At 31.7% G+C, this 25,857-nt stretch overlaps 2 protein-coding genes across 3 annotated transcripts in view; both read left to right on the top strand.

Annotated features, from left to right (window-relative positions):
• The first annotated feature begins 4,469 nt into the window (after positions 1-4,469).
• Positions 4,470-9,927, top strand: LOC126781160 (alpha-tocopherol transfer protein-like). Its single transcript, XM_050505997.1, has 7 exons — positions 4,470-4,573; positions 4,650-4,791; positions 7,728-7,887; positions 7,965-8,136; positions 8,460-8,660; positions 9,379-9,484; positions 9,748-9,927. The coding sequence occupies exons 2-7, from the start codon at positions 4,650-4,652 to the stop codon at positions 9,897-9,899; spliced, it is 933 nt and encodes a 310-aa protein (XP_050361954.1). The 5' UTR covers positions 4,470-4,573; the 3' UTR covers positions 9,900-9,927.
• Positions 9,928-11,894: 1,967 nt separating this feature from the next.
• Positions 11,895-25,857, top strand: part of LOC126781279 (uncharacterized) — a 29,561-nt gene continuing 15,598 nt past the window's right edge. For both annotated transcript variants that reach the window (XM_050506173.1, XM_050506172.1), the window contains exons 1-3: positions 11,895-13,116; positions 24,603-24,852; positions 25,459-25,545. In XM_050506173.1, the coding sequence (XP_050362130.1) occupies positions 12,002-13,116; positions 24,603-24,852; positions 25,459-25,545 (1,452 nt within the window). In that variant the 5' untranslated portion in view covers positions 11,895-12,001. The remainder of the gene's footprint in view (positions 13,117-24,602; positions 24,853-25,458; positions 25,546-25,857) is intronic.

The following is a 25,857-nucleotide window of genomic DNA, read 5'->3' as shown; positions in this document are numbered from 1 at the left end:
AGTAGAGGATGGTATGTTATAGTATGTTTTAGAAGTGTATTGCTCTATAATTCCAAGTTTCAATTGTTTCAACTGCAAATAGAGCAAAGATAATGTTTGGAATAAGAGACGTTTGTATTGCACGGATTCGTTTGTTCTTAAATAATGACAAACAAAATTGTTGATAATTTGCAGCATATAATATGTAAATACGTCGGTATATATATTTTGTAGGTATTCTTAATTGTTCTTTTTTGTAATACACACGTAATTTTTTAACAACGTTACGTTACGCTTAATAAACTTAATGATTATAAAAATAAAGCAATAATTATATTTCATTTTAATTTAAATAATATTTTAGTATCTGGCACATATTATTAACAAAATTACGTATTTAAAATTATTGTAATATCACGTCAATAGTTTTTGAATTCATGAACTAGTCCAGTATTTGTTAGTTTTTTTTTTATAGAATAAGTAGGCAGACGTGCAAGTGGACCTTTTGGATAGTAAGTGGTCACCAACGCCCTCATTGGCATTATAAGAAATATTAACCATCGTTTACATCGCTAATTCACCACTAACCTTGGGAATTAAGATGTTATGTCACATGTGCCGGTAATTACACTGGCTCAAACCGGAACACAATAATACCAAGTACTGCTGTTCTTTCAAGTTTTACCAAATTTACTTATTATAAAATGGATGTTGGTATATCTTTTTTTTATAATAGAGTTAGGCGGACTGGAAAATGGGCCACCTGATGGTGGTAGTATGACGATATTCGCAATGATGCTGGCAGCGGATGGAAATTGAGAGCTGAGGATCGAGCTTAGTGGCGAGCCATGCCAGTGGAGAGGCCTGTCCAGCAGTGGAAGACGAAGGGTGATGATGATGATGATGGTTTGTAGTTATCACCACTCATTAATATTGGCGAACGAGTAAAATAATAATATGCCATTAACCTTTTGAATTATAATACGTTCTGTCCCTTGTGCTTGTAGTTACACAATAATACTAAGTGTTGCTGTTAGAAGGTAGAATATCTGGTTAATGGGTGGTACCTACCTAGACAGGCTTGCACGAAGCCCTATCATCAAGTAGATATTATATCCACTTTAGACTGCCTCGTTGATCTAGTGGCTACAAGTGAGGCCGCAGACCCGGAGGTCCTGGTTTCAAATCTCAAATGAGTCTGGAAGTTGGTAGTGTGTACACTCTTTTGCTTAAAGGAAAGCACGTAAAGTCGTTGGTCCTGCGACAGAACTCTTTTCGGTCGTGTCGGATTGCCGTCCCATAGGGTTATAAGAGTTAGGGAATGGACAGTACACCTGTGCTTGCGCACACACTTGTACACTATAATAGGTCTGGCGCAGTTGGCTAATATTTCTTGAGATTGTCCGCCCGTTCCGAGGTCTGTTCGAGGTCCGAGGGTCTAGAGGACTATTATTATTATATCTGCTTGAGATTAATAGGCCTCGACGCCGTTTGAACAATCACCATGAAACTTGACCTACGTTATTTTCATGGAGAAGGCTATTATACTATAAACATTAATTGTTGCAAGTTGCTAGACTTGCTGCAGCATATAATCTTGTATAGCATTCAACTGATCGCCATGACAACTGCTATATATGTATAAACCTACGCCGAACTAGCTCTGCCGTGATATGGGTTATATGCTAGAAAAGCTAATCTTTTCTGCTTCACACGGGTAGATAAGAAGAAAAATATATTTTGGATAGGAATATCTGTGACAAATTTCAAGTTAATAGGGTGGATAGTTTAGGAGATCACGTGATGACGTATGTCGTATTTCGCTTATATATGTACAGATATAAAAACATGAAAGTTGAATTAAGGTCAATGATGATAAATCATTTTTATAACGTAATAAAGATATTTAATTGAATACATAATAAAAAACAACGACTTAGTTTGTGGTTTGGTGTGTTTGTTTCCAAAAAAGTCATTGGATTGTCTAAATTAATTTAAGCATTTTAATATATGATGCAAATATGATACTTATAATAAGCATATAGACTTTGAAATTGTGTTTTTTTGTAGTATCGGTCGGTAGGCGGACGAGCTTATGGGCCACCTGATGGTAAGTGCTCGCCAACGCCCATAGACATTGGCATTGTAAGAAATGTTAACTATCGCTTACATCGCTAATGCGCCACCAACTTTGGGAGCTAAGATGTTATGGCCCTTGTGCCTGTAATTACACTGGCTCATTCACCCTTCAAACCGGAACACAACAACACTAAGTACTACTGTTTTGCGGTAGAATATCTAATAAGTGAGTAGTACCTACCCAGACGAGCTTGCACAAAGCCCTACCACCAGTCTTAATACATATAAAATGCAAACAAATATGCACAATGCGACTTTGTGTACTGTGCAATTAATTATATTGAACTTTCAATGTTGCAGTGATTGTGTTGACCTACATAAATATGGAATAATTATGAAATAAATCGTTCCATTATGACATTTATATTATGTGCAACAAGATTGATAATTCTACTTAAAGCTTTTAAAAATATCTAGTGACTATTTTTTACATATTATATTATCATATTCATATTTTAAAGATGTAACTTTTGTTTGTATGCTTTTCCGGGTTCACGCTAAAACTATAAACCCGATTAATATGGGCATTAAATAAGTAATAGAGAGAAGTTTTAGGAAAAAGGTGTGCTATGTATGTTTTATAGCTTATTATGACAGCGTCGTCGAACAGAAAATTTCGGTCGGTGAGCCTACATGCGAAAGCAGCTAAAACGACACAAAAACTCAGTACGAATGATGACTCAGAATGAATTAACTTAATGTATTTATTCACTATATTGTTCGAAGTTCAAATTGATGCACCGGTACTCGATGTTACTCACGACTTAAATTCGCTTCTCCCGATTCCAGCAAGCGGTGCGATCACGATTTACGTTAAAGTCTCGGCCATGTATTGCCATTTTCAAGAATGACTCCAGAAGGTTTGTCATATATCAGTAGTATAGTTGATTGTTTTAATAATTTCGATCTTTTTTAACTACGTTTGATGCCATAATCGTTATTATAATGGTACATTGTTAAAAAATTAATCATTCAAAAAAAAAAAAAATACGTAGCGTGACGAACATAACTCAAGTGTTTTAGTATTTTATGTTATTGTAATATATATTAATTTATTGATAAACGTGTTTAAATTATATCTTAAATTATCAAACTGCTTATAACTTATATTGCAATTTTTCTCAAATTATTAAGCGTTAACCGGTTAAAGCTATTACGTAGATTCTTGAAAATTTCATAGGCTTGTGGTTTTTCCTTTTAAAAAAACATACATTGCTTGTGTCTTTTCTGTTTTTAGTATTAGGTGTATATAGATATCCTTAGATCTTTACGTTTATAATTTATGATACGCATTAAACAGTCTTGATTAAATATTAATAACAACTAAATTTATAATTAAGTAATATATATATATAAAAGTATAAGTATATATATAATATAATATAATTTTATTTTATAAAAAAATATAAAAAACTATGCTTTTATTAAATTTTATAATTGTATAATAAGTTATGTTAATATTTAAGACTTACATATAATTTTAATACAAAATATCCTTGGTATTATTGTACTTCTGTTTGAAGGGCGAGTGACCCAGTTACAGGCTTAAGGGACCTAACAGATTAATTCCCAGGGATGATTAATATTTCTTAGAGTGCCATTGTCTATTAACGGCGGTGACCACTTACTTTGAGACTCCGATAAGCCATGATTCCTATCTATTTTTTATTTAAAACAATGTAAAGAGTTTTACAATCGTCCGGTCAAATCTCGCAAAGCCGTGGGCATAAGTTAGTATGGCTAATGAAACAGTAAATCGCAATAAAATTTTAAATACATTTAAAATATATGGTACATCTTTACAAATTAAAATTTATAGTTTAGGGCTCAGCAAGAGTTGAAGTGAAACTTGAAAAACTTTATATGTGTATTTTTCTCCCACGTTATCAGTAGTCAGTAACAGTACAGTATCAGCCTGTTAATGTCCCACTGCTGGGCTGAGGCCTCCTCTCCCTTTTGAGGAGAAGGTTTGGAGCTTATTCCACCACGCTGCTCCAATGCGGGTTGGTAGAATACACATGTGGCAGAATTTCAGTGAAAATAGACACATGCAGATTGCCTCACGATGTTTTCCTTCACCGTCAAGCACGAGATGAATTATAAACACAAATTAAGCACATGAACATCAGTATTCAGTTAGTCAGAAATTTATAATCTCTGTTTCTCTCTCTCTCTCTCTCACACACACACATATACACAAATGTAATTCTAAAAACCATAATCATAATAGTCAAAAATATAGTTGAAAATAAAATACAGTTAACATAATATTTCGTACGGAATCCTTAACATAATATGTACACTCATGCTGACATAATTTATCTTGTAATTTAATGTACAATTTTTATTTATATTAACCAGTTTAGCAGGCAGCAGCTTGTGACGGCCTTCATCTTACCTGTTTGCTCAATTCAATTTTTACATTTGAAAATTCCTTGTGTGGACCGTGTTGAAGGTAAATAAATAAATATTTATTTTAAAATCGTAATTTTAAAATTTATATATTTTAAATTAAATATATACTTTTTCAGATGACGTTAAGACCTTTACCGCCTTTACTAAAGGAAAAATCCCAGAGAGAAATCAATGAGGACCCTAACAGAATTTCTTCTGACATATCCGCAATAAGACAATGGATGGAAAAACAACCCCACTTAAAATCAGTTAATCCTAGTAAGTAATTAGTTTACATTTCCGATAGCACACGTAAAATTCATTCGAGTCAGTCATAATATTTACTTTGTTTTGTTTTAATATTTAATTATTGCTGGTGTAAGGGATGTAGGTAACCTTCATTTAAAACGTATTTTTACTTTGTAATAAAAGGTTAAGTACTTTGTTTGTCCATAAAAATAAATTACTACATATACTTAAACATAATTGTAAATAAACTCACGGTGGCCAGGACAGCTTGCAGTGGAGTAGCTAAGAATCTTGTTAGAGGCATACACACGTGATAAACTCATACCCGAGTTTTTCTTCTAAGTGTACCTCAAACACAGAGAGCGTGATTTATTTTAATATCCAGAAGAATGCACTGGCTTCTGGTTCAATATTTCCAATATATTGGGGCTATCCTTTAAAGAGGTTCAGTAAAGCATCTTCTAGAGCAAAGCCAAATCCAGCAAAAGTTCCTCAAGTAGTATAAACTTGCGAAACTAGGATTAAAAACCTTTGGCTCGTGGTCATTAGATATCTGACCAATATTCGATTAAGACTTTTAAGATTAATAGTAGGAGTAGAGATAACAATAACATATTCCATACGCTTTGTTAATAACTTCTTTGATATATCTTAATTCTAAATTTCTGAACAAATTTTAATGGAAGAAGAACATTAATAATTTTAGATCTCGACCGACGATGTCACGGGAGAGGCCGTGGATGCGTTATATCAACACGATCCCGTAGCCTCTGCAATCCGTGCTGAGGACGGCCATCGCAGTGGTTTTAGTGGGTAAGAATCCCACATAACCCGGTTCCACCCCCATGGGACCCGGGTACCTTTCTGAAGGTTTCCACTGCGAGAAAAAAAAAGATCTAAGTTGTTCTTGTGTTGTGTCGTTACTCTTCCCACTATTGGAGCAGACTATACTTACAAATCTATCAATATTTCTAATGAGTTCGTGTATGTCTCATATAGTAAAATTATTCTAATATCCTTTGTGGATTTAATTGGACACTGCTTAGAATGCACCGCCGAGGGCAAAATTATTCATATAAATAAACTTTTGCCAAATAATAATATCGCCTGTACGTATTTATTTATTATTACATAATTCGTAATTTTGAAAACTACATTTTTCTCTCGGCATATATGAGAACATAATTAAAATAATGTGAAAGTTCCGTTGATTAGATGAAAACCAAAAAATATAACTTACCTCTTTATAATATTAGTATGATGATTATATTTAAGCGGTGAGTTATTTGTAAAATAAACAAAAATAACATATATCTATGTGCGCATAGTTTTCGTAATTACTTAATATGATTCACTTTTCATTCAATGTTCGCGCTTTGAATGCCTATTTATTTATATTTTGCTATTGTGTTTTTTAAGCTATGTTGGCCGTCCGTTAAGTACTTGCTTATTTATGCTTGCTTATAGCATAAGATTTTTTATATCTCTTTAATACCTGAATTAATTAAAAGTTATTATTAATAGAAATCATTATTAATAAAATTAGTTATACTGTAAAGATCTTGATTTAATTTTAATGAAGCAAAATAATAGATCAAAATTAATTAATGAATATATTTTTTTATATATATAAATGATATTTTCAGGTGACTTAGGTTTGTTCCTTCATCCGTCATGTAGATTTAAATAAAAATGATTTTAAAAAAAAAGAACACATTGCTATTGCTAGAAAGAAAATGTAATCTAATTTGATAAGTATAATAGTTTTTTTTTTAATAATTTGCACCGGTTTCTTAGCTTTGGGGCCCTGGTGCGCCACATCACTTTGCCATGTTATGCAAATGGTTGTGATATATCATGCAATTTTTTTTATTTACCTAACTATAAAAGAATGATGAATGGGTATTTCGTAAATACATTTTAACTGTAATTGAAAAGTAGCTCATGTTTCAATTAAGACTATCAATCAAAATAACGAGCTTAACTTTACTGGTAAGAACCAAAAGAAACAATTCTCAAAGTTAACAATTGTTTCTGCTCCTAGCGCCATCTCTTGATGTGTGTGAAAAGCCTTACAGCAGCCATAATAATTTGAGCGTGCAAAAGATTTGTTGACATTTAATATAAACGGTTCTTGCATTACATAATAGATGTCTCTACTTTTTTAAATAATATTTTAGATATTAATAATATTGTCACAGTAACGAATATTTATTTAAGTTAAATTTTTTAACAACCAAATAAACGTAACTACGATTGAATTTCTACATAAATGAAAAATATTACTTTAATTTATTTACGAAACACTATACATTAGTACAAAAATAATTACAAATGTAATTAATTTAATTAATTTTAATACAATACCAAAATAAAATATAAATAAATTTCCTGCTGTTAAGTATCTAAATATTCTAGAAAAATAAGGTTAAACGCTTTAAAATTTACTCATATTAAAATTCAGTGCTATGGAGTGCAGTGTATACAAAATGTTTACGACTTAGCATTCATTCGATCGATTAAATATGAATTATTCGTTGTCACTTAAGTCGTTAATGTGGTTGATATTGAATCGTGACAATAAGATATCGAGAATTGCTTTGTGGGCTCTTACAAGCATTTTTGAATTTTACAAGGTTAATTTTAATGTTAAGTTACCACCGGTTCAGAATGTAGATTCTACAAAGAAAAACCAGCAAGAAACTCAGTTCTTACACTTTTTCATCAATTAAAACAACTATATTTATGCATCCTGTACGAAAATTAACGAATACTAACTCCAAACTCTTTATCATTATTTTGTATAATCCTGAACAGTTTAATAAGCCTTATGTATTAATATTTTTAAAACATCACTTTATAATGTTTTATCTATTCGTACTTAATGTATAATAAGGTTTTATTTTACTGTATCCTCTAACGAATATTTTATTATGGTCTGTATTGTGTTTATTTTATAATTTCAGGTGATCAATGGCTTCTTGCATTTCTACGCGGAAATAAATTCAGTCTAGAAAAAACTAAGAATAAGTTAGACATGTGTTACACTCTACGGACGGTTGTCCCTGAAATATTTAGCAATAGAAATCCATTCGACCCCACTGTGCAAGCCATTCTAAATATGGGGTAAGTAAATCCAATAAAACTTGAAATAAAATGCTTGAAGGATATTGTGTGCTCATTGACTATTTTAATTGTTTTAGAATTTTTCTGCCACTAAGGGTATGTGAATCGGAAGATTCGTGCAGAATTTGTTTGCAGCGGTTCAAAGATTTTGATTCTTCTAAATATCGTTTCATTGAAGTTCTGAAGGTTTGCTTTATGATTCTCGAAATCATGATTCTTGAAGATGATAACTTTATAATCGCTGGAGAGGTTAGTAATTAGGTTATTTATTATATCTCTATATTAAATATCTAAAAGCGGAGATGACTAGAGCACGAATCTTTATCGCAGATTGCTGCTTCAAATCCGGACAAGCACCACTAACTTTTAAAGTACTTTTAACTTGAGAAGGAAAAATATGAGGTTAGTTTTTGTCCCATGTGTTTCCACCCCACCAATGGAGCATAGTGGTGGAAGAAGCTCTAAGCCCCCTCGAATAATTAGGAGGCATTAGCCGACGAGTGGAACATTTAAGGCTGTTACTTATATTAACTCATAGATTTATTATTTATCTAAAATTTTGATATTTTTAGGAGTTAATTGTAGACGCCGCGGGTTTGGACTTGAATATCCTCAGTCAATGGACTCCTTCTTTAGCAAAAAAGTGTGTAACTATTTTTGAGAAAGCTCTGCCCGTGCGTGTAAAGAGTAGCCATATTTTTAACATTTCTTCTGGATATGAGTCAGCGTACAATTTGTTAAAGATATTTCTGAGTGAAAAACTTAAAAAGAGAGTGAGTTATTTTAATAAACATTAAATTTATAGATAAATCATTTTAGCTATTAAGTTAATTATCATATCCATTGTCGTGTTAATTATTTATTATAGTTTATGTAACTAAATTAATTCTCTGCATACATTTGTGTACGAGTATATTGTGTATTCATAATAGTTACAAAGTATAATCATTGAAATCTATTTAAAATGGAATGACTAATTAGTTTCTAAATTGTTAAAATCCGTATTTATATTATAATATGATGTCATATCAGTCAAACTTAATAATTACTATTATTAGTCATTAACTAGTTAAGACGTAATCATTAGTTTATTTAGATTCATTATATACTAGTAACAAGTACCGTGAAGAATGTTACCAGGAATAGATATGTTATGATAAGTCATTATTGTATTTTTAATAAAATCTTAACCGAAGATTGCAGATTCAAGCCTGGGCAGGCACCAGTGCTTTGTTTGTGTACACTTTAATTTCGTGCTTGCTGGTTAAGAAAAACATCGTGAGCAAAACTGCATGTGTCTGATGAAAATCTGAATATATCTATCAACCGCTTTGGAGCAACAAGGTGGAATAAGTTCCAAACCTTCTCTTCCAAAAGGAGAAGCCTTATCCCAGCAGTAGGACACTAAAAATCTGTTCATTTACATTTTTTAAATAATTGCAGCTTACTAATCGACTATTATTAATAATATTATATATGTATTTTATACAGTTTCATATTTACGGCAATGGTTTTGAGTCATTGTATGATGTTATATCACTTAATATAATGCCAAAAGAGTACGGCGGTGAACAGGGCACAGTGCAAGAACTAACGGGTAAGCTGCTGTAATTATTATCATTAACTGGCATGTAATGTTGTTAGTTATGTGTTGCGACGGCGGAATATTCATAGTTCTCACGGTTTGCGAAATTTAAATGTTACCGCGTAAGCATAAAATATATTTGAACGTAAATTTCGTATATACTAATTTTATAAACAACTCTCTCTATTAGTGTCTAATTAATTTATAAAATGCATGCCTTTATGATTAAGAACATTTCTATTATTGATAATGTGATTTTTTTTCTTTACCAACAGATTATTGGAAGAAGAAAGTAGAGAGCTATAGCGACTGGTACCTTCGCGAGGAGTGTGCATGTTCAGACGAATCCCTGAGGCAAGGCAATCCCAATACGAGTTCTAGTCTCTTCGGCGTTGAGGGTTCTTTCCGCAAATTACAAGTTGATTAAAATAATATTTAGCATGAATGGGATATTCAGAATGCTTTTTCTTTATATTGGTTATATAATAAGGTTTTATATAAACTTTTGAAAAAGAAACGCAAAAAAATATATACTGCAATATATGTATTTTTTTTTATAATTTAGATAGCCATTCGTTACGCATAGCTCAATATTGCGACAAACGGGTTTATGAAATTAATTTATAATATTATTATTTTGTCACATTCATATAATATATTATTTTCATATGGTGAATAATAGGCTAATTGCAGTTGAATGTTAAAATAATTTTACTTTAAACTATATGTTAATTAACATTGTACAATACAATAGATAGTTGATTGTACACAATATATTGAATGAGGAAAAAGGAATTAACAAGTAATACAGAAAGAATGAACTAGTCCAAAAGGCGGTCTTGTTTCTAAAACTCCTTTGGTTGGACGTGACTATAAAAATGTATACAGCTAGGTGATAAGGCAATTTATAAACAAAAAACGTAGCCGTCAATTAATGATATTGAAATAGATGATTATTGAAAGAACTAAAATACGTTTATTTTTCTTTTTATCATTATAATAATGTATTGCGATGAAGGGACACAAGGGAATAGGTGCAGCGGCGGAGAAGGCATGATGTTAAGAGAGCGTCTGTTTGCTATCATGGTATACGAGTCCATCTTACCACCAAAGCACGCCAATAGATGTTACAGATAAAAAACCTATAAATTATAAATACATACACATATACACAATAAAAAAACTTTATTTTACACTAATGTAACTTATCACAATATGTATTGATGTGCGTGTCAATGGAATCAAGTAGGAGAGGAATGAGATTTTCTCATATTTTTTTTATTAAACAGAGAGTTGGATTGAATTGAATGTTTTTTATTTGCACCTATGAAGTATTTAATTGTTTTTAATCTGTGGATTTTGTTCTCATGTCAACTCTTTTTAATTGAGAGTATGACATTCTATCCTGTTTCTTTCCGCGCGTGATTATAATAATTTTTCAGCCTATGGATATTTGATAAAGAATAATGTACTGGAATAATAATTATACCAAGTTGCTTTCTTAATTTTTATTTTTTTTTTACTTATTATTAATATATTATTTTAATCGGACTCCGTTCCTCGTGTTATAACTAGAATTTGCTTCTACTTTAATACCAACTTAATACATAACGGCTTTATAATTAACAGCTGTACTAAAAGATTACCGTACCGTAATTTAACGAGGTTTATACATATACAAGTTTAAAACAATATAAAACAGTCATTTCATATTAAATTTTTTATTAAAGAAAAACTTACATAAAAGTGGAAGTTTCGTACACTATACACCATATTATCATTTGTAGTAACTTTATTTGTATTCGCTTCAATTGATTTCAATTTAATTCGAAAATATATTTCTAGTATGACATTTTGTACTTCTTAATGCACTCGACGAACCCATGTCAATAAACTCATCATAGCCATGTGCACTTGCAGGCGTTTGAGGAGACTTTTTATTTTCTTTGACTGTTTTAATATTTACACTCTACACTAGTGAAGTTCAACTTTTTTATAATAAAAAAAAAAAAAACAATTAAAAAATCTTATATGAACGGCACTCGCATTCTAAATATTTTTTTTAATAACGCCACTTAATTGTTAGTTAAGATTCTTAACTAACAATTTAGTTTCTTAACTTCAGAACAAAACAAATCAATTAAATGATTAAAGTACATATTACATATGTATTATTATTATATGTAACTATTTATTATATTTTTATCGAAGATAACATTTAAAATTTACCTTGTCTAAAATTTGTCATCAAGAACAACCAAGTTTATTTAAATCGTTTAAATAGTTCGCTTATCGCTATCACAATTCACATTATTTGGGTAACGTAGATACGAGTTAGCACTTAAGCACTGATGCACTGACGTAGTCGCGGGCAGCGTGAAGGGGCGCGGGCGCCGTCATGCCGTCAGTCGTATTTAGTTGTCAAAGTGAACGCTCGTTGTTTGTGCGCAGTTACGTTGTGCGTTGATATGTGTACGTTTTTATCTTATTCCTGGTGCTTATGCGATCCCTAAGTTCCAGCAAGTTACCATGTCGACAGAAGACCTCAGGAACCGTTTAGTTGACGAGTCCTCGTCTGGACACGTCTCTGACGACGACGAGGTCGAGTTGAGAAAGGACAAAAAAAGCGTCAAAGAAATGATACTTCGTTTTGAAAGAACTGGTATCTATATAGGTGGTTCTATTGAATCCCTCGAAAGATGCAAGGACTCTATGATGGGAAGCTTAACAAGTGTTGTCAATCCTATATATAATCATTATCACCATCTTTCCCCAGTGTCAAGATCTCACGATAGAAACTCAAATGTGTCAGTGAATTCAATTCTATCAAATGTTTCGGAAATAAGTTGTGAATCAAGTTCTTCGGGATTTGTGTCAGATAGGAAATCAGCGTCTTTAAAACCTCATAGACCTGCTCCCCCTCCCCCACCACCAGAACCATTCAACGATAGCTCTTCTTTAGATAGTAAATCACCAGAGGAAACAGCGCCAGAGGAAACTGTGATGATTGAGAGGCGATTTTCGTTTACGACGCCTTCCTCTTCACCGGTTGTATTAAGACGATCAAGACAGCCACCCGTTATTCGCAGGAAATCTTCAATAGGAAGTCAAGGACGTATGGGTGAAACGCATTGGTCGTATGGTGTAAAACAAAGTGACTTGGAAAAATTACTTAGATTGAAACTATCAGAGCCCTCAGACAATGAAGAAGAAACGAAAGTAAATGTTACCAATACAAATGAAAGTAGTAGTAGCGACGATTCCTCAGATAGTGAGAAAGCGGAAGCTGGCGATGAATACATAGTTAATAATGACGATGGTCGAACAGATACCTTGTCAACAGATCAGTCTACAGATACTTTAATAAACGATTACGAAAGTGATGAAGGGGACAACTTATCAGGTGCTTCTGAAGAACAATGTAATTTTGACAATGTTAGCATTAAATCCATATCATCTTTGGACATGGTGCCGTACCAAAAGTATGATAGTATTACAGTGTCCTCAGACGAGTTTGGCTCCGAGGTGTGTCATGCGCCAGATACAGAATTCCTCACTGTTAGTGCTGTAAATGAGTGGTGTGTTTCAAAGTCCATGGAACCGGTATTGATGCCGGTCGAATCGAAAAAGGAGAAATATCGGAGGTGAGGTCATTTGACTTTTTTCTTGATATCACAAGAAATATTTGCGATATCGTTGCGAGGCTTTGTCACACATTGATATCTGATAATTTATCGCTTTACCGGTGGAGGTTGATGATAATCATATGCGTGATAGTATATTTGTGCGTCTTTGTTCAATTTATTACCAATACAAAAAACGATATTACAAGAAAAATAAGAATGATATTAACATTGAATTCAACAGGAATTCATTATTACAGGTTCCTTATTACAGGTATATAAATAAGAAAATACATGCAAAATTCTTCTTCAGTTATTATTTTATAACGCTATATGCAATTCCTAAACAAAATGATTCAGAATACATTATTTAAATATCATACAGGTGATTATTGCACACAAACACATTCAACTGTTGTATCCACTACGTATGAGGTTTCACCTTGACGTTTATTCATATGGTAGGTACGCGGTTAGTACGTGGTTGTATTTGCCTCATATTTATTTCAAAACTCATCGATTAGGAACGCCTGTAATTGAATTTTAAAAGCAAAATGATTATCTAATAGTAGGTTTTATCCGCAGATTTGTTTGCGTGGAATTTCTTTTCCTTATCACGATGAAAAGTAGCGCGTTATCGTTTACAAATTTTAATGTGATTAAAGTGTTACCGTGGTTTTTACAATACAACAATCATTGCGTGAACCTAAAAAATATTACGTTATTATCAATGTGCGGTTGAGAAATGTTATGAGATGTTAATCGTTTAAAGATAACATTGATTTAGGACCTTTGAATGTATCTTTAAATAATGGTTTATTTAAAGAAATACATTTTAATAATATTATGAGGAATGGTATATGGAAATACTAGTTTCCTACCGCGGCTTCGACCAAATACTAGTGAATGTGACAAAGTGAATGCAAAATTTCATGATGATCGGTTTAGCAGTTATGACGTGAAAGAGTAACAAATAAAGAAAACAAACTCACATTCACATTTATAATATTAGTAAGGATTGTATAAAAATCTAACGCAAAAAAGGACTTATTTAATACTAGTTAAAAACTAATAATTTTTTCATGCATTTATTCTAATCACGACATGATGTATCACGATATTATGTATATTACGCGCATGACTTTTAATAAAAGAAAACATATTTTCAGGTCTTGTCCTGTAACCTATTTTAATCTAAGAAGATAAATTTAACCTTACATTTACATATTCCATGTGATTTGCTAAAAGCTCCGCTATTTTGTACCACAAACAGTTCTTGATTAATATGTCTTTATTAATAATACAACACTATTCTACATAACTACTTATATTTACTATAATTTAACTTCCTAAGTTTCGATAACAACTTCTCCGACATTCGAAACGCCATTTTTTACAAATTTATAATGATTACCATAAACATGACAGTTCAATGTCAAAGTTGTTTATTTTCCTTTCGATTGGAATAGCATATAGTGTCCCCATTTTCCTCTCCAGTTAAACAAAACATGCACTAGGCTTAGATCAGGATCGAACCTGCGATTGTCACGTTGCAACTCGTGACCCATTCTGTTTGCAGATTTACTTTTAAATCTTTTACATTGATTAATAAATTTCAAGGCTATGTTAAAAATATATTCATAAATAACGCATATTTAATTCTGTACAAGACTGTATGCATGAGTAAAGAGCTCCGAGTTAGTATTCGTTGATTTTCAAACTGGATAAATAAATTTAATTGGAAATGATTAGTACATGTACTTGTATATAATCTATGGAAAACTTATTTAATGGAGAACTATGAAATAACCGGCGATAGCTTTATGTATATAATTTTGTAAAATGAAGACTCATATTATATTTTATACAGTTTGGTGGTAATCGTTTTTTAATTAGCAAACAATAAACTTTTATAACTTTAATAAGTGTAGAAGTAAAGATCTGCGAGATCAAGGCCGGTCAGACAGGTCATTGTATACTCTAATACTAGTATCAATGTTAGTAAATTTTGTTAGGTAAAGCTATTGGTAGACTTATTCAAGCTACTGCGTGAATGATACTCAGTTATGTAATGCGATCCGACGAATAAGATCCGCTGGTTTTGTTTATAAACACTACCGTAATAGTTATGGTATGACCATTTTCAAACGTTTGTATTAGTAAATTATTTACCTTTGCATATTGGAATTTAATATTAAATAATAAGATAATTAATGTGTAATATGTTTATCTTATTAGATAACTTGTTTCGTACGTGTTAAAAACCTTTCAATTTTAAATAGCCTTTATTTCTGATACTGTACATTTCTATGCAATTAATTTACCCATGACATCATTTAAATTATGATGTACATACATTACTATACTTATATGTATTTGTATATCTAATACTTTTTTAGAAAATTCATATTAATTTTTTTTGTCACTTACTAAACTTAAATAGCATAATAATTTGTATCTGTTTTTGAAAATAAATGCCGCTCGTATTACTAGAGGTAATTTTAAATATATCAATATATGATTTTTACTTAAATGAAATAAATAATAAAATGAATATTCCACGGTATAATCTTGATACAATATTATGCCGTGGAAATAATATACAATGAATTTCAGTAGCATACGTCATATCATTCGTGAGTAATAAACATCAAACATATACATTCGTATTTATAATATTTTTGACTGCCTCGATTCTAGTGGCTTGAAGCTGCAGATCCCGAGACCCTGGGCTTAAGCTCCAGGTCAGACCAGTAAAAATTTTCTGTCGATGATTTTCATATGCGCAGATAAGGGTTTACAAATATTTATTTCAATATGAACGTACTAATCTCTGAAACTACTAGTTGGATACTAGTTGGTTGGAACAACTAGTTGTATTTGAAAACTTCACGAGGAAGATATCATTATTATTTAAAATAACGTCAATGCCCAAGGGGGCGAAGTAGGAATGTTTAATGCGGGTGAAACCGCGCGGAGCAGATAGTTCGATAACTATCAAAAGGATTTCCCACAATAACGAACAAGAATAACATACATCAATTATTGTGACAATTCATTACAGCATTGAAACTTTCGGACATTAATTATTGCATATTATTGCAAATTCAGTAGTTCGGGATAATCATATTTTATCATGAGTGAAACGCCGCTTCTGTTCGCTATTCATGATTATGTCATAATTTTATTTTATGTCTTGCGTACGTAGTCACTTTTGAGTGTTTTGTTTGTCTAGTGGCTAAATAATGCGGCTAATGATCCGAATGTCACGCGATCGAATCCAAGCTCTAGACAATTTCGCTAACAGGCGTTATTCCTGTATTACACTGAGCCTCGGAAATCATAAAACGCTGACTACTCTACTCCTGATCGAACACACATTATAATATTTCCTAAGCAAAAGACTAATCTCTACGATAACTCAGACTACCGAAATTCGGCAACGACGACATTGTTTATAATTATTACATTTTGGAATATGAATTAAATTAATTGTTAAATTAACGGCCTTTAAATGCCCGTCTGTTAAGGTAAGGCCTTCTTTCAATTTTAAAGCTCACTCACGTATCATACCGGAACACAACAACACAACGTATTGTTGTTTGGCTTTAGTGTATGTAATAAGTGGGTCGTACTTACGTAGTTAAATTTATACAAAGCCTTACCTTCATCACGTAAAAAAGCTAGCCCGAGTTTAAATCCAAGACATTTGGACCTAAAATAAACAAGTTTAATAACCGTATGACAAATTAAAATATTACAGATAACATAGATTTTAGAATTTCAACTAATTATTTTCGCAAGTATTACGATAATGTAGGTTTAATAAAAAAATGAATTGTAAAAACACGGTTTTATAAGGCTGTGGCATCATATAATTACTCGAATTTCAGTCGCCTGTCATTGGTCAAATATTTCAGCAAACGCAGGCAGTATTTGACACCGTGTTTAACGTAATTGTGAATAGCACAACATATATTTTATTTAATTTATTCAAAGTGATTTTATACGCTTAACTCGTATGTAAATCAAATAAGGAAGTAAATAAATAAGTAATCTAGTAATTCGATTTTAAACTAATTCTAATTACAATTTCGATTTAAATCTTGAATTTTTGTTATGTAATTAAATAATTGAAGTGACAGACGACAATTGATAGGATATGTGGTTTTTATAAAATTTCAAAGTTGAAATTCTGGTTAGTTGAGATCAGATGTGCTTAATGTGTGCTTATTAAGTGTGAGCGTCGCGCTCAGTGGTGATGGAGAACATCGTGAGGAAGCATACATGTGTCAGAAGAAATTCAACCACATGAGTGTGGTTTAATGTTTACTTCACCCCGTATTGGAGTTTTGGCTTTATCATTAAGTGGGGATGAATCTTTGTCCAGCTGCTGTTAGGTTCTTTATTACTTATTAGATTTAACCCGCGCTTTCGCATCTTGAATGTTAATTTTACAAGATTAAATAAAATTTAAAGTTACTACCGGTTCGCATTGTAGATTTTATCGAGAAGAACCGCAAGAAACTTAGTAATTACTCTTTTCTGATATTTAAATTACATATGTACGTATATTTATTAAGAATATAATTGTAAAAGTATTCAATGCTTACTAGTGCCCTTGAATTTTGGTGCATTTGCTTTGTTCTGACGAGTGATTTAGTACATAACACTTGGTAATACGAATAACCGATTAAAGCGCATCTATCATTTTTTTTAAATTAATGTTAATTTTTATTTTACCCTCGTACAATAACTGTTTGTACGATAACTTTCCTTTTAAATTGTGTTTTCGAAGGAAATTTGAATATGCAAATCGATGCGGTTTAAATTCGTTTTATATCCATGGCGTATCATACTTTACTACACAGTACACTATAAACAGTTTAAGTAAATACTGAATTGTTTTAGATACATTATAAGGGACTAGAACCTTGCAGTTTGATTATAGTTTACAAGAGAATTTTTCTCAATAAACGGGCTGTCAAAACAAAGAGTTTTTTCAAATCGGACTGGTAGATAGATCATGAGATTAGTAATATTAATTACTTCAAAAATACAATCCCTTTATAATGTTTATACATACATAAAATATATAATTTATTTTATCCATACGAAGCCGGAACGGGCAGCTAGAAATTGTATAGATATGCGGTTTGTTGATAATCCTAGGATATGTATTTTAATAAAATATGTTTCATGCAACATATGGTGAGCCTAGACCGTTAGGTCTTCGTATTTTGTATTTTAAATATGTTCAAGCCAATATACAAATCAAGCGATTACCATTAGGATATTAAATGGTTATTTGTATTTTATCGCGATGAGATTATCTCAAAAATTATGAAAGGATTTTAATGTAATATTTTAAAATACATATGTATAATTTAATCGGGTCGGATAAAGTATGTCTCTGTAGTATTACAAAAACATTTTCAAAAATTACAATTCCAAGTGGTGTAGAGAGTGTATTTCAGAGTTAGAATAAACAGCATTCCTTAAAATCGTAACCCTCGGGGCTTTGTAACGGGGTGATAGACTAGGAAATAAAATGTATATACTATATATTTATATATCTTTTGTATCATTATTTACGTCAAGTTACAAGTAACGCTTACTTTAAAAGGATGACGCCATACATTAATGAAATAAATGTTCTAAATAATTTTTTTTTTTTTCACAAATGAAAGATGTAAATTTTATTTTAAAGACCGCGACTCGAGTTCGCATCAGTTTTATTAAAGTTTGTTAAACCCTACTCACAATTAAACCTATTGAATATCTTGACTGTTTGTTTGGCTTCGTGGTAAGCAGTCTGCAGATCTCGATGTCCCGAGTTCAATCCCTGTAGTCAGGCTAATAAAAACTTTCGGTAATTCTGTCGACAATTTTTTCGTAGTAGCCCCGGGTATTATAATTGGCCGTGTTTAAAGCACGTAAAGTCAATAGTTCTGCATTACTTGATCGCATAAAATGTCTACTGCCTTTGTTAAATCCTACCTATTAAAATTGATTGAATATATATTTTTTTTTAGGAAAATAGTCATATAGGTGCAATTAGTGATACTTTATATAAAAAGGTATCAACTTAGTTTATCAGTTTGGCATATTGCTTTGTTAAGTAGAAACTTACACAATAATATTACTCAATGCCGATACTTTCTCTTATTATAATCATTTAGACTTATAAAATATATTAAGAACTGCGTTAAGTTTTACAAATGTAGTGTTAATAAACTATTTCTATAGCACTTATTGAAATCAAAGTTCTTTCGGATACCTGTCTGTCAGTCTGAAGTATTAAAAAAAGGATTCTCGTTCTACGTATCTATGAGTACCTCTCATTTCAAAGTTGTATTTTTATATTGTGTTTCTTACCTTTAGACTTTTACTAACAGCACATGTTAAAAAGCAAATTTTCTTAAACTAATGTACAACTGTACGTATGTACATCCTTACGTCATTAATATCTTAACCGTTTTATGTAAATGTAAATGAAAGTGGCGTAACGAAAACATTTAATTATATTACTCGTAAATACTTTAGCTACCCATCTTTATTTCACATAGTTAAAGTTAGTCATTTATACCGTGATATTTATTTAAATCCTTACTTATATTATAAATGCAAAACTGAGTTACTTTGTTTGTTTGTTTGTTACGCTTTTACTTCCTAACTATTCATCATGAAATTTTGCATACACGTTGTCAGGGGCATAATAGGGTACCTAATGCCTCAATATTTACACTCTAGTGTCTCGAAAAGCAAATAAAGGAGTTGTTCCTGTACTGGAACACTTATATGTCATATACGAATGGCAAATTTTGACACTAAAGTAATATACAATGTGCTTGTGTTTGTGTACACACTTGTGCAGGCTATATTATATATATATATATACATTTTTATTTTCTTTGTTTTTGTTTTACTCCTATTATTTTTGTCTATATTGGTGTGCAATAAAGAGTATATAAATATAAATAAATATATATATAATACAGGTTAGTCATAAGAATGGCTGTGACTGAAATTAGTCAAGAGGATATTATTATCATCATAACTAGTATGATGCTTAAATTTACCAAAATTATAAAACTTAACAGTCTTACTTATAAACTTGGTTAGCGGTTTTTTAAAACTTTTATCTATCTCTTTCTGTAATTGTTGATCTGACATTCGAAAGAAGAAGAGCTTTATAAGACACCGAGACCCACGTTTAATAACGTTTAAATTTAATTAAGTATAATTACCTACTCAGTGAAAAGAAAACAAGATGCCTATTTGAACGAACCCGTAATACTTGTAGCAGTTATACGTTTAACGTGCTGGTTGGGTAGTAGTTTTACTTATACAACTTTCAATAAAGAATAACATGGTAATGCCAATTGATAAAGTGGCCGAGAATAGAATTAAGTTGTAAATCCAATCACGTGCTTCATTATTAGCTTGTTTGCATTCAACGTTGTTCACTTGCGACTCACTTATGGATGTATTAATACACTCCGTTAATGAAATATAAATAATTATTAAAAACTGTTTAAATAAAATTATTTTCTTATTTTTTGCCAAGATGGCCGACATGGTTCAGTGGTTAGAACACGTGAAGTTTAATCGAAAGTTGTGTTATTTTTATGCTCCGTGATGACGGAAAATACTCTTTTTCCCAAATGTCCAACACACTTGATTACTAATCCACATGGGAGCAGCATGGTGGAAGTCTCTAAATCTTTACCTCAAAAAAGGAGGGGAGGCCCTTACCCAGCAGTGTGACATTAACACGCTTGTTCATTGCTTTTGATTCTTCTTAATACACGTTTAGTAAATTCTGTTTTTAAGGTCATTTTTGTAGATTATACAGGTATTTTATTTATTAAAAAAAATGTTTTTATAAGAAATGAACTCCTTAATAAAACATGCTGAGTACAAGTATGTCACCTAAATTAATTAGCATTTTTTTTGTTCATATTCTGTGCGTTGACGTTTCATTAATCTGATTTAATTTTAACTTGTGTATGTTTTTTTTGCACTTTCAAGGTTTCTGGCATAGTACGTACCATCAACGTAGAATAGTAGGCGCGAGAGTTGTAGATAATTGTTTTAAAAAAACACAAATTGCAACACCAGCATGAATTCGTAGCGTTAAAACTGTTTTAAAAATGTATTAAAATCTTTACTTCTTTCTTTATAAAATAGGAAGGCGGATGAGCATATGGGCCATCTGATGGTATGTGGTCACCAACGCCCATAGACATTGGCATTGAAAGAAATGTTAACATCGCTCACAACAATACCAAGTACTGCTGTTTTGCGGTAGAATATCTGATGAGTGGGTGGTACCTATCCAGACGAGCTTGCACAAATCTCTACCAGCAACTTCTTATCATATTATAGTATTCTTCAAGAATTGTTTATGTAATATATTTGATTTATTTGTTGTTCTTTCACTATGAAATATGTAACTTATGTAATAAAATTATTAGTACAATTATTATTATTCTTTGTAAAAAATAGTTACAAACAAATTTAATTAAATAGTTTCTCGGACAAATTTTAACAACACTGTTGTATGATCCAAGGAATCTCCTAACTATATATTAATCTCTATAATTATTTAACGGAATTAGTTTATAGCATTCGAATTTTGAAAATTATGTAGAACATAATATGAGCCGAGATGGCCCTGTGGTAAGAACGCGTGAATCTTAACCGATGATCGTGGGTTCAAACCCGGGCAAGCACCACTGAATTTTCATGTGCTTAATTTGTGATTATAATTCATCTCGTGCTTTACGGTGAAGGAAAACATCGTGAGGAAACCTGCATGTGTCTAATTTCACTGAAATTCTGCCACATGTGAATTCTACCAACCCGCATTGGAGCAGCGTGGTGGAATAAGCTCCAAACCTTCTCCTCAAAAATCGAGAGGAGGCCTTAGCCCAGCAGTGGGACATTCACAGGCTGTTACGGATTACGGATAATATGATCGAAGTGTCATAGTAGTTGTGGTACGTGTGTTATGGTAGGTCACTTAATAAAACGGATTGGGCCGCGGGTGCATTATATCGAAACGACATTTCGTTGATCCGTGCTAAAGACGGGCAACGTTTTTAGTATGAAAGAACCCCACATAACACGGCTCTCGTATCAAAGGCTTGAGTGAACAAAGATTACTTATTGAAAACGTACAATTTAAATTAAGATGGCAACAGTAATTCTGAATAATTATGAGTTTCCCAAGGGCTAAACGTGTGATTATAAAGGAAAAGATTTTAAGGAAACGAAATGCATGACGTGTATATATTTGACAATCGGCTGCGCAATGTCTTATGTGACCAGCTGCAAAAATACATACGAAAAAAAAATTATTATTCTTTATTCGAAAAGGCATTCCTTTTGAGGAAATTTTAAGTTAAAGCTGGATCGGAATATCGATTATACCAAGAAATAGTCAGTACTAGCTACTGTAAAAGAGTAACAAATTTTTTGCCAAAAGTATATACTATTATATATATATTATGTATTGTATATATAAAACGAACGCCAAGTCCATGCTTTGTTTTCATCTAGAATATTATTATTCGCCTATCAACTTCTTATCATAAATTTCAAATGAATTAATTTAAATGTAAAATTGTATTAGGGATTTAATACAGAATCGGAAACTTTGTCCCGGAAGCATGTTTTTATATAAAATAATGAAAACGAATTTTGTTAAATTCTATCTAATACTGTATTATAAATGCGTTGAGTTTGTTTGTTTGTTACGCTGCCATGACCTAATTACTCAACGAATCATCATGCGATTCCGCATACCCATGTAAGACCCTGTCAGGGATACAGAAAATGACCCCTCACACGCAGGCAAAGTCGCGGGCGGAAACAAGTGTTATATAAAATATTTAATTAATTATAAGTAAATTATTATTATTTTTATTTCATGAACATGATTGTAGTTGATCAAAGTGTATAGTAATATTGATATAAATTCGCAGAATAAAATAAAGCATTATAGAATTAGTGTTTATATTTCGACTTCTTGTGTCATTGTGTTGATGTCACCTCCTCCACGATGTGTAATATTGTTTTGGCAACTTTACAAATTCATTTGAACTACTAAATAAGCTAAGTTCACCTTACTCATTTCATCACTGTACACTATATTTAGGTATGTACCACGTATAATTATGTAGGTGTAGTGTAGTATGTTAGTGGTAGGGCTTTGTGCAGGCCAGTCTAGGTACCATCTAATTACATAATCTACCGATAAACAGCAGTATTGTTGTGTTTCGGTTTGAATGGTGAGTGAGCCAGTGAAACTATAGTCACGAGGGATATAACATCCTAGTTTCTCAGGTTGGTAATATTTCTTACGGTGCCAATATCTATTGGCGGTGGTGACCACTTACCGATCAGGTAGCCAATCTGCTCGTCTAACTTATATAAAAAATAGACTATTTAAAGTTCACAAACATGTTTGAAATCAAAAAATATATTTTAAAATTATAAGAACCGTTAATTTAGAATAAATCTAGCCAGCAATATTGTTTTTAATATAACGGGTCAATTGTAGTAAATTATAAACAAACTAACCTACTACATAAAATACCATAAACCATCGAAAAATTATGCGTTTTATTTTAGACTAGCAAAACCCGCAGCTTCGTCAGCGTGGAATTCACTTTGTCACGAAAATCCTTCAAAATCTACCAATTGAACGTACATAACGCCTGTCTGAATTATATACATGAAATATTTAAATTAAACGCCTGGTAGCTTTTGAAATCAAAGAAAGACACTTCGATTTTATTTATTCGTATAGATTTAACCTTTCACAATTTATAGCTAACAAAATATATAGATTTATTATAAACAAACTCTCCTTACAATTATACGGTGACATATATTTTACCAATTTTAAAGTCTTAGTATATACCTATACCTATACATTATAAGTGCGAAGACTTTATTGTATCAATGAAATTCCATGTTCATTAAACAACGTGTTCGAAAAAATCGTCGTAATAAAACGTATTCTGATATTCGTTATCATCAAAAGGAAATGGCTCATGAGTTATTGGGGAATTACTATTATCCATATTTCAAAAGCCTGAGTCTGATTTTATCAGGTTTTAACGCAATGACATATTATTTAACAGTGTATTCTTGCTTTTTAAATTAAAAATGGCTGCAAATTATTAATGGTAAAAAATTGGTGCAAAGTTGAAATGAGCTATAAACGTCCGTTAATTTATTTTCTTCTTCTTAAGCTTATTTTAAATAGACGCGCAGGCGTCGCGGACGCCAAGGTTACTTTGTGTTTACGGATAGTAGATATATTTAGATGAAGAGAATCGATTTTATTATATCACTAAAAATAGCAGAAAAGCGATGTCATGCAACTGTTTAATGAACATCGGAGTTATACCAAATATTTTTTGTTTATACATAAAAGAAATAAAGAATTGAAATTCTCTAAAATAGTCAAAAGTTAATTTTATTTTTTGTAGACGTTTGATGGAACGGGTAAACGAGTTACTGCATACAGAAAATGTATATGTGGAACGATTGAGACACGTCGTAGAAGATTACATTCCAGTGCTGATGAAGGAAGACATACCACCCACGCTTAAAGGCATGAAAGCGGACATATTTGCCAATATAGAACGAATATGCCGCTTCCACGGCGAAGAGTTCCTACCGGCATTAAGAGATTGCGAAAACGATCTCAGAAAACTTGGCCAGTGTTTTCGGAGATTCGTAAGTATTTTTAAACGAGAACATAAATTTTGTTACGGTTTCTGAAGCGAATGTATATTTAAAACGAGAAATTCCAGTGAGCGAATAATCAATTAAAACAATCGTTAAAAATGGTGTCACGGTCCGGTGTGGTGCGTGATTCCATGCTTTGTTTGCCATCCATTATAAAAGATCCGTTTCTTTATACATTTTTCTACATCGAAGGGAGATTTGAAGTTAAGTAGAAGGTCTTTAAAGACTGGCCAGTTATATTGTTAGTTATGCACGATTTTCTTAAGTTATATAAAGAGATGTCACATTGACGAAATTGTAAGAAAGTGCTGTGAGTTATTTTTGTGAACGTCTCTAAGCAAGAGATAAAGTACAGTCCAATGATTTGTGAGCTGCTTAATATCCATATAAGTAACAAACAGGCCTCCTGGATCAGAACTCGTGTTCTTTTTGCTTTTTATCGCATCGTTACGTTCCACTTATATCGAAACACAACAAGGAATTGTTATAGATATGGTGACAGACTTCTTGGTTAATAACTGTTTCATAACTAGACATATTCACAAATATTTTTTATATGTAGTAGTTTTTTTACATATTTTTTTTTATTTTTAGGAACCAAGATTTAATATGTACGTGATGTACTCTAGAAATAATAAGAGAGCTACTAGACTGGTATTTGAAAATAAACAGTTCTTTCAAGTAAGTGACTTTAACATTCATTGTTTAATTTTATTAGCGTAATTATGTTTAATATTTATAAGCATTACTCATATTATAAGATTTACGCAAACGTCAAATTAGTTTTTCTATTTAATATTGTTAAATATTTAGAATGTTGACTATAAAGAAGGTGAGTGTTAAATTATTAACATCATTTAATGGATCGAATACAAATTGTCTTAGGAACCTTAGGTAAAAACGTAGGTCGATGACATTACCAATATCCCGTAAATATGCTTATATCACGACGAAGCGTGATCGCTATTATTTCCTCATTTCTGTATTTACGGT

Source organism: Nymphalis io, chromosome 3, assembly GCF_905147045.1.
Source record: "Nymphalis io chromosome 3, ilAglIoxx1.1, whole genome shotgun sequence".
Taxonomy (NCBI): Eukaryota; Metazoa; Arthropoda; class Insecta; order Lepidoptera; family Nymphalidae; genus Nymphalis; species Nymphalis io.
This window is presented reverse-complemented; position numbering and strand designations above follow the sequence as displayed.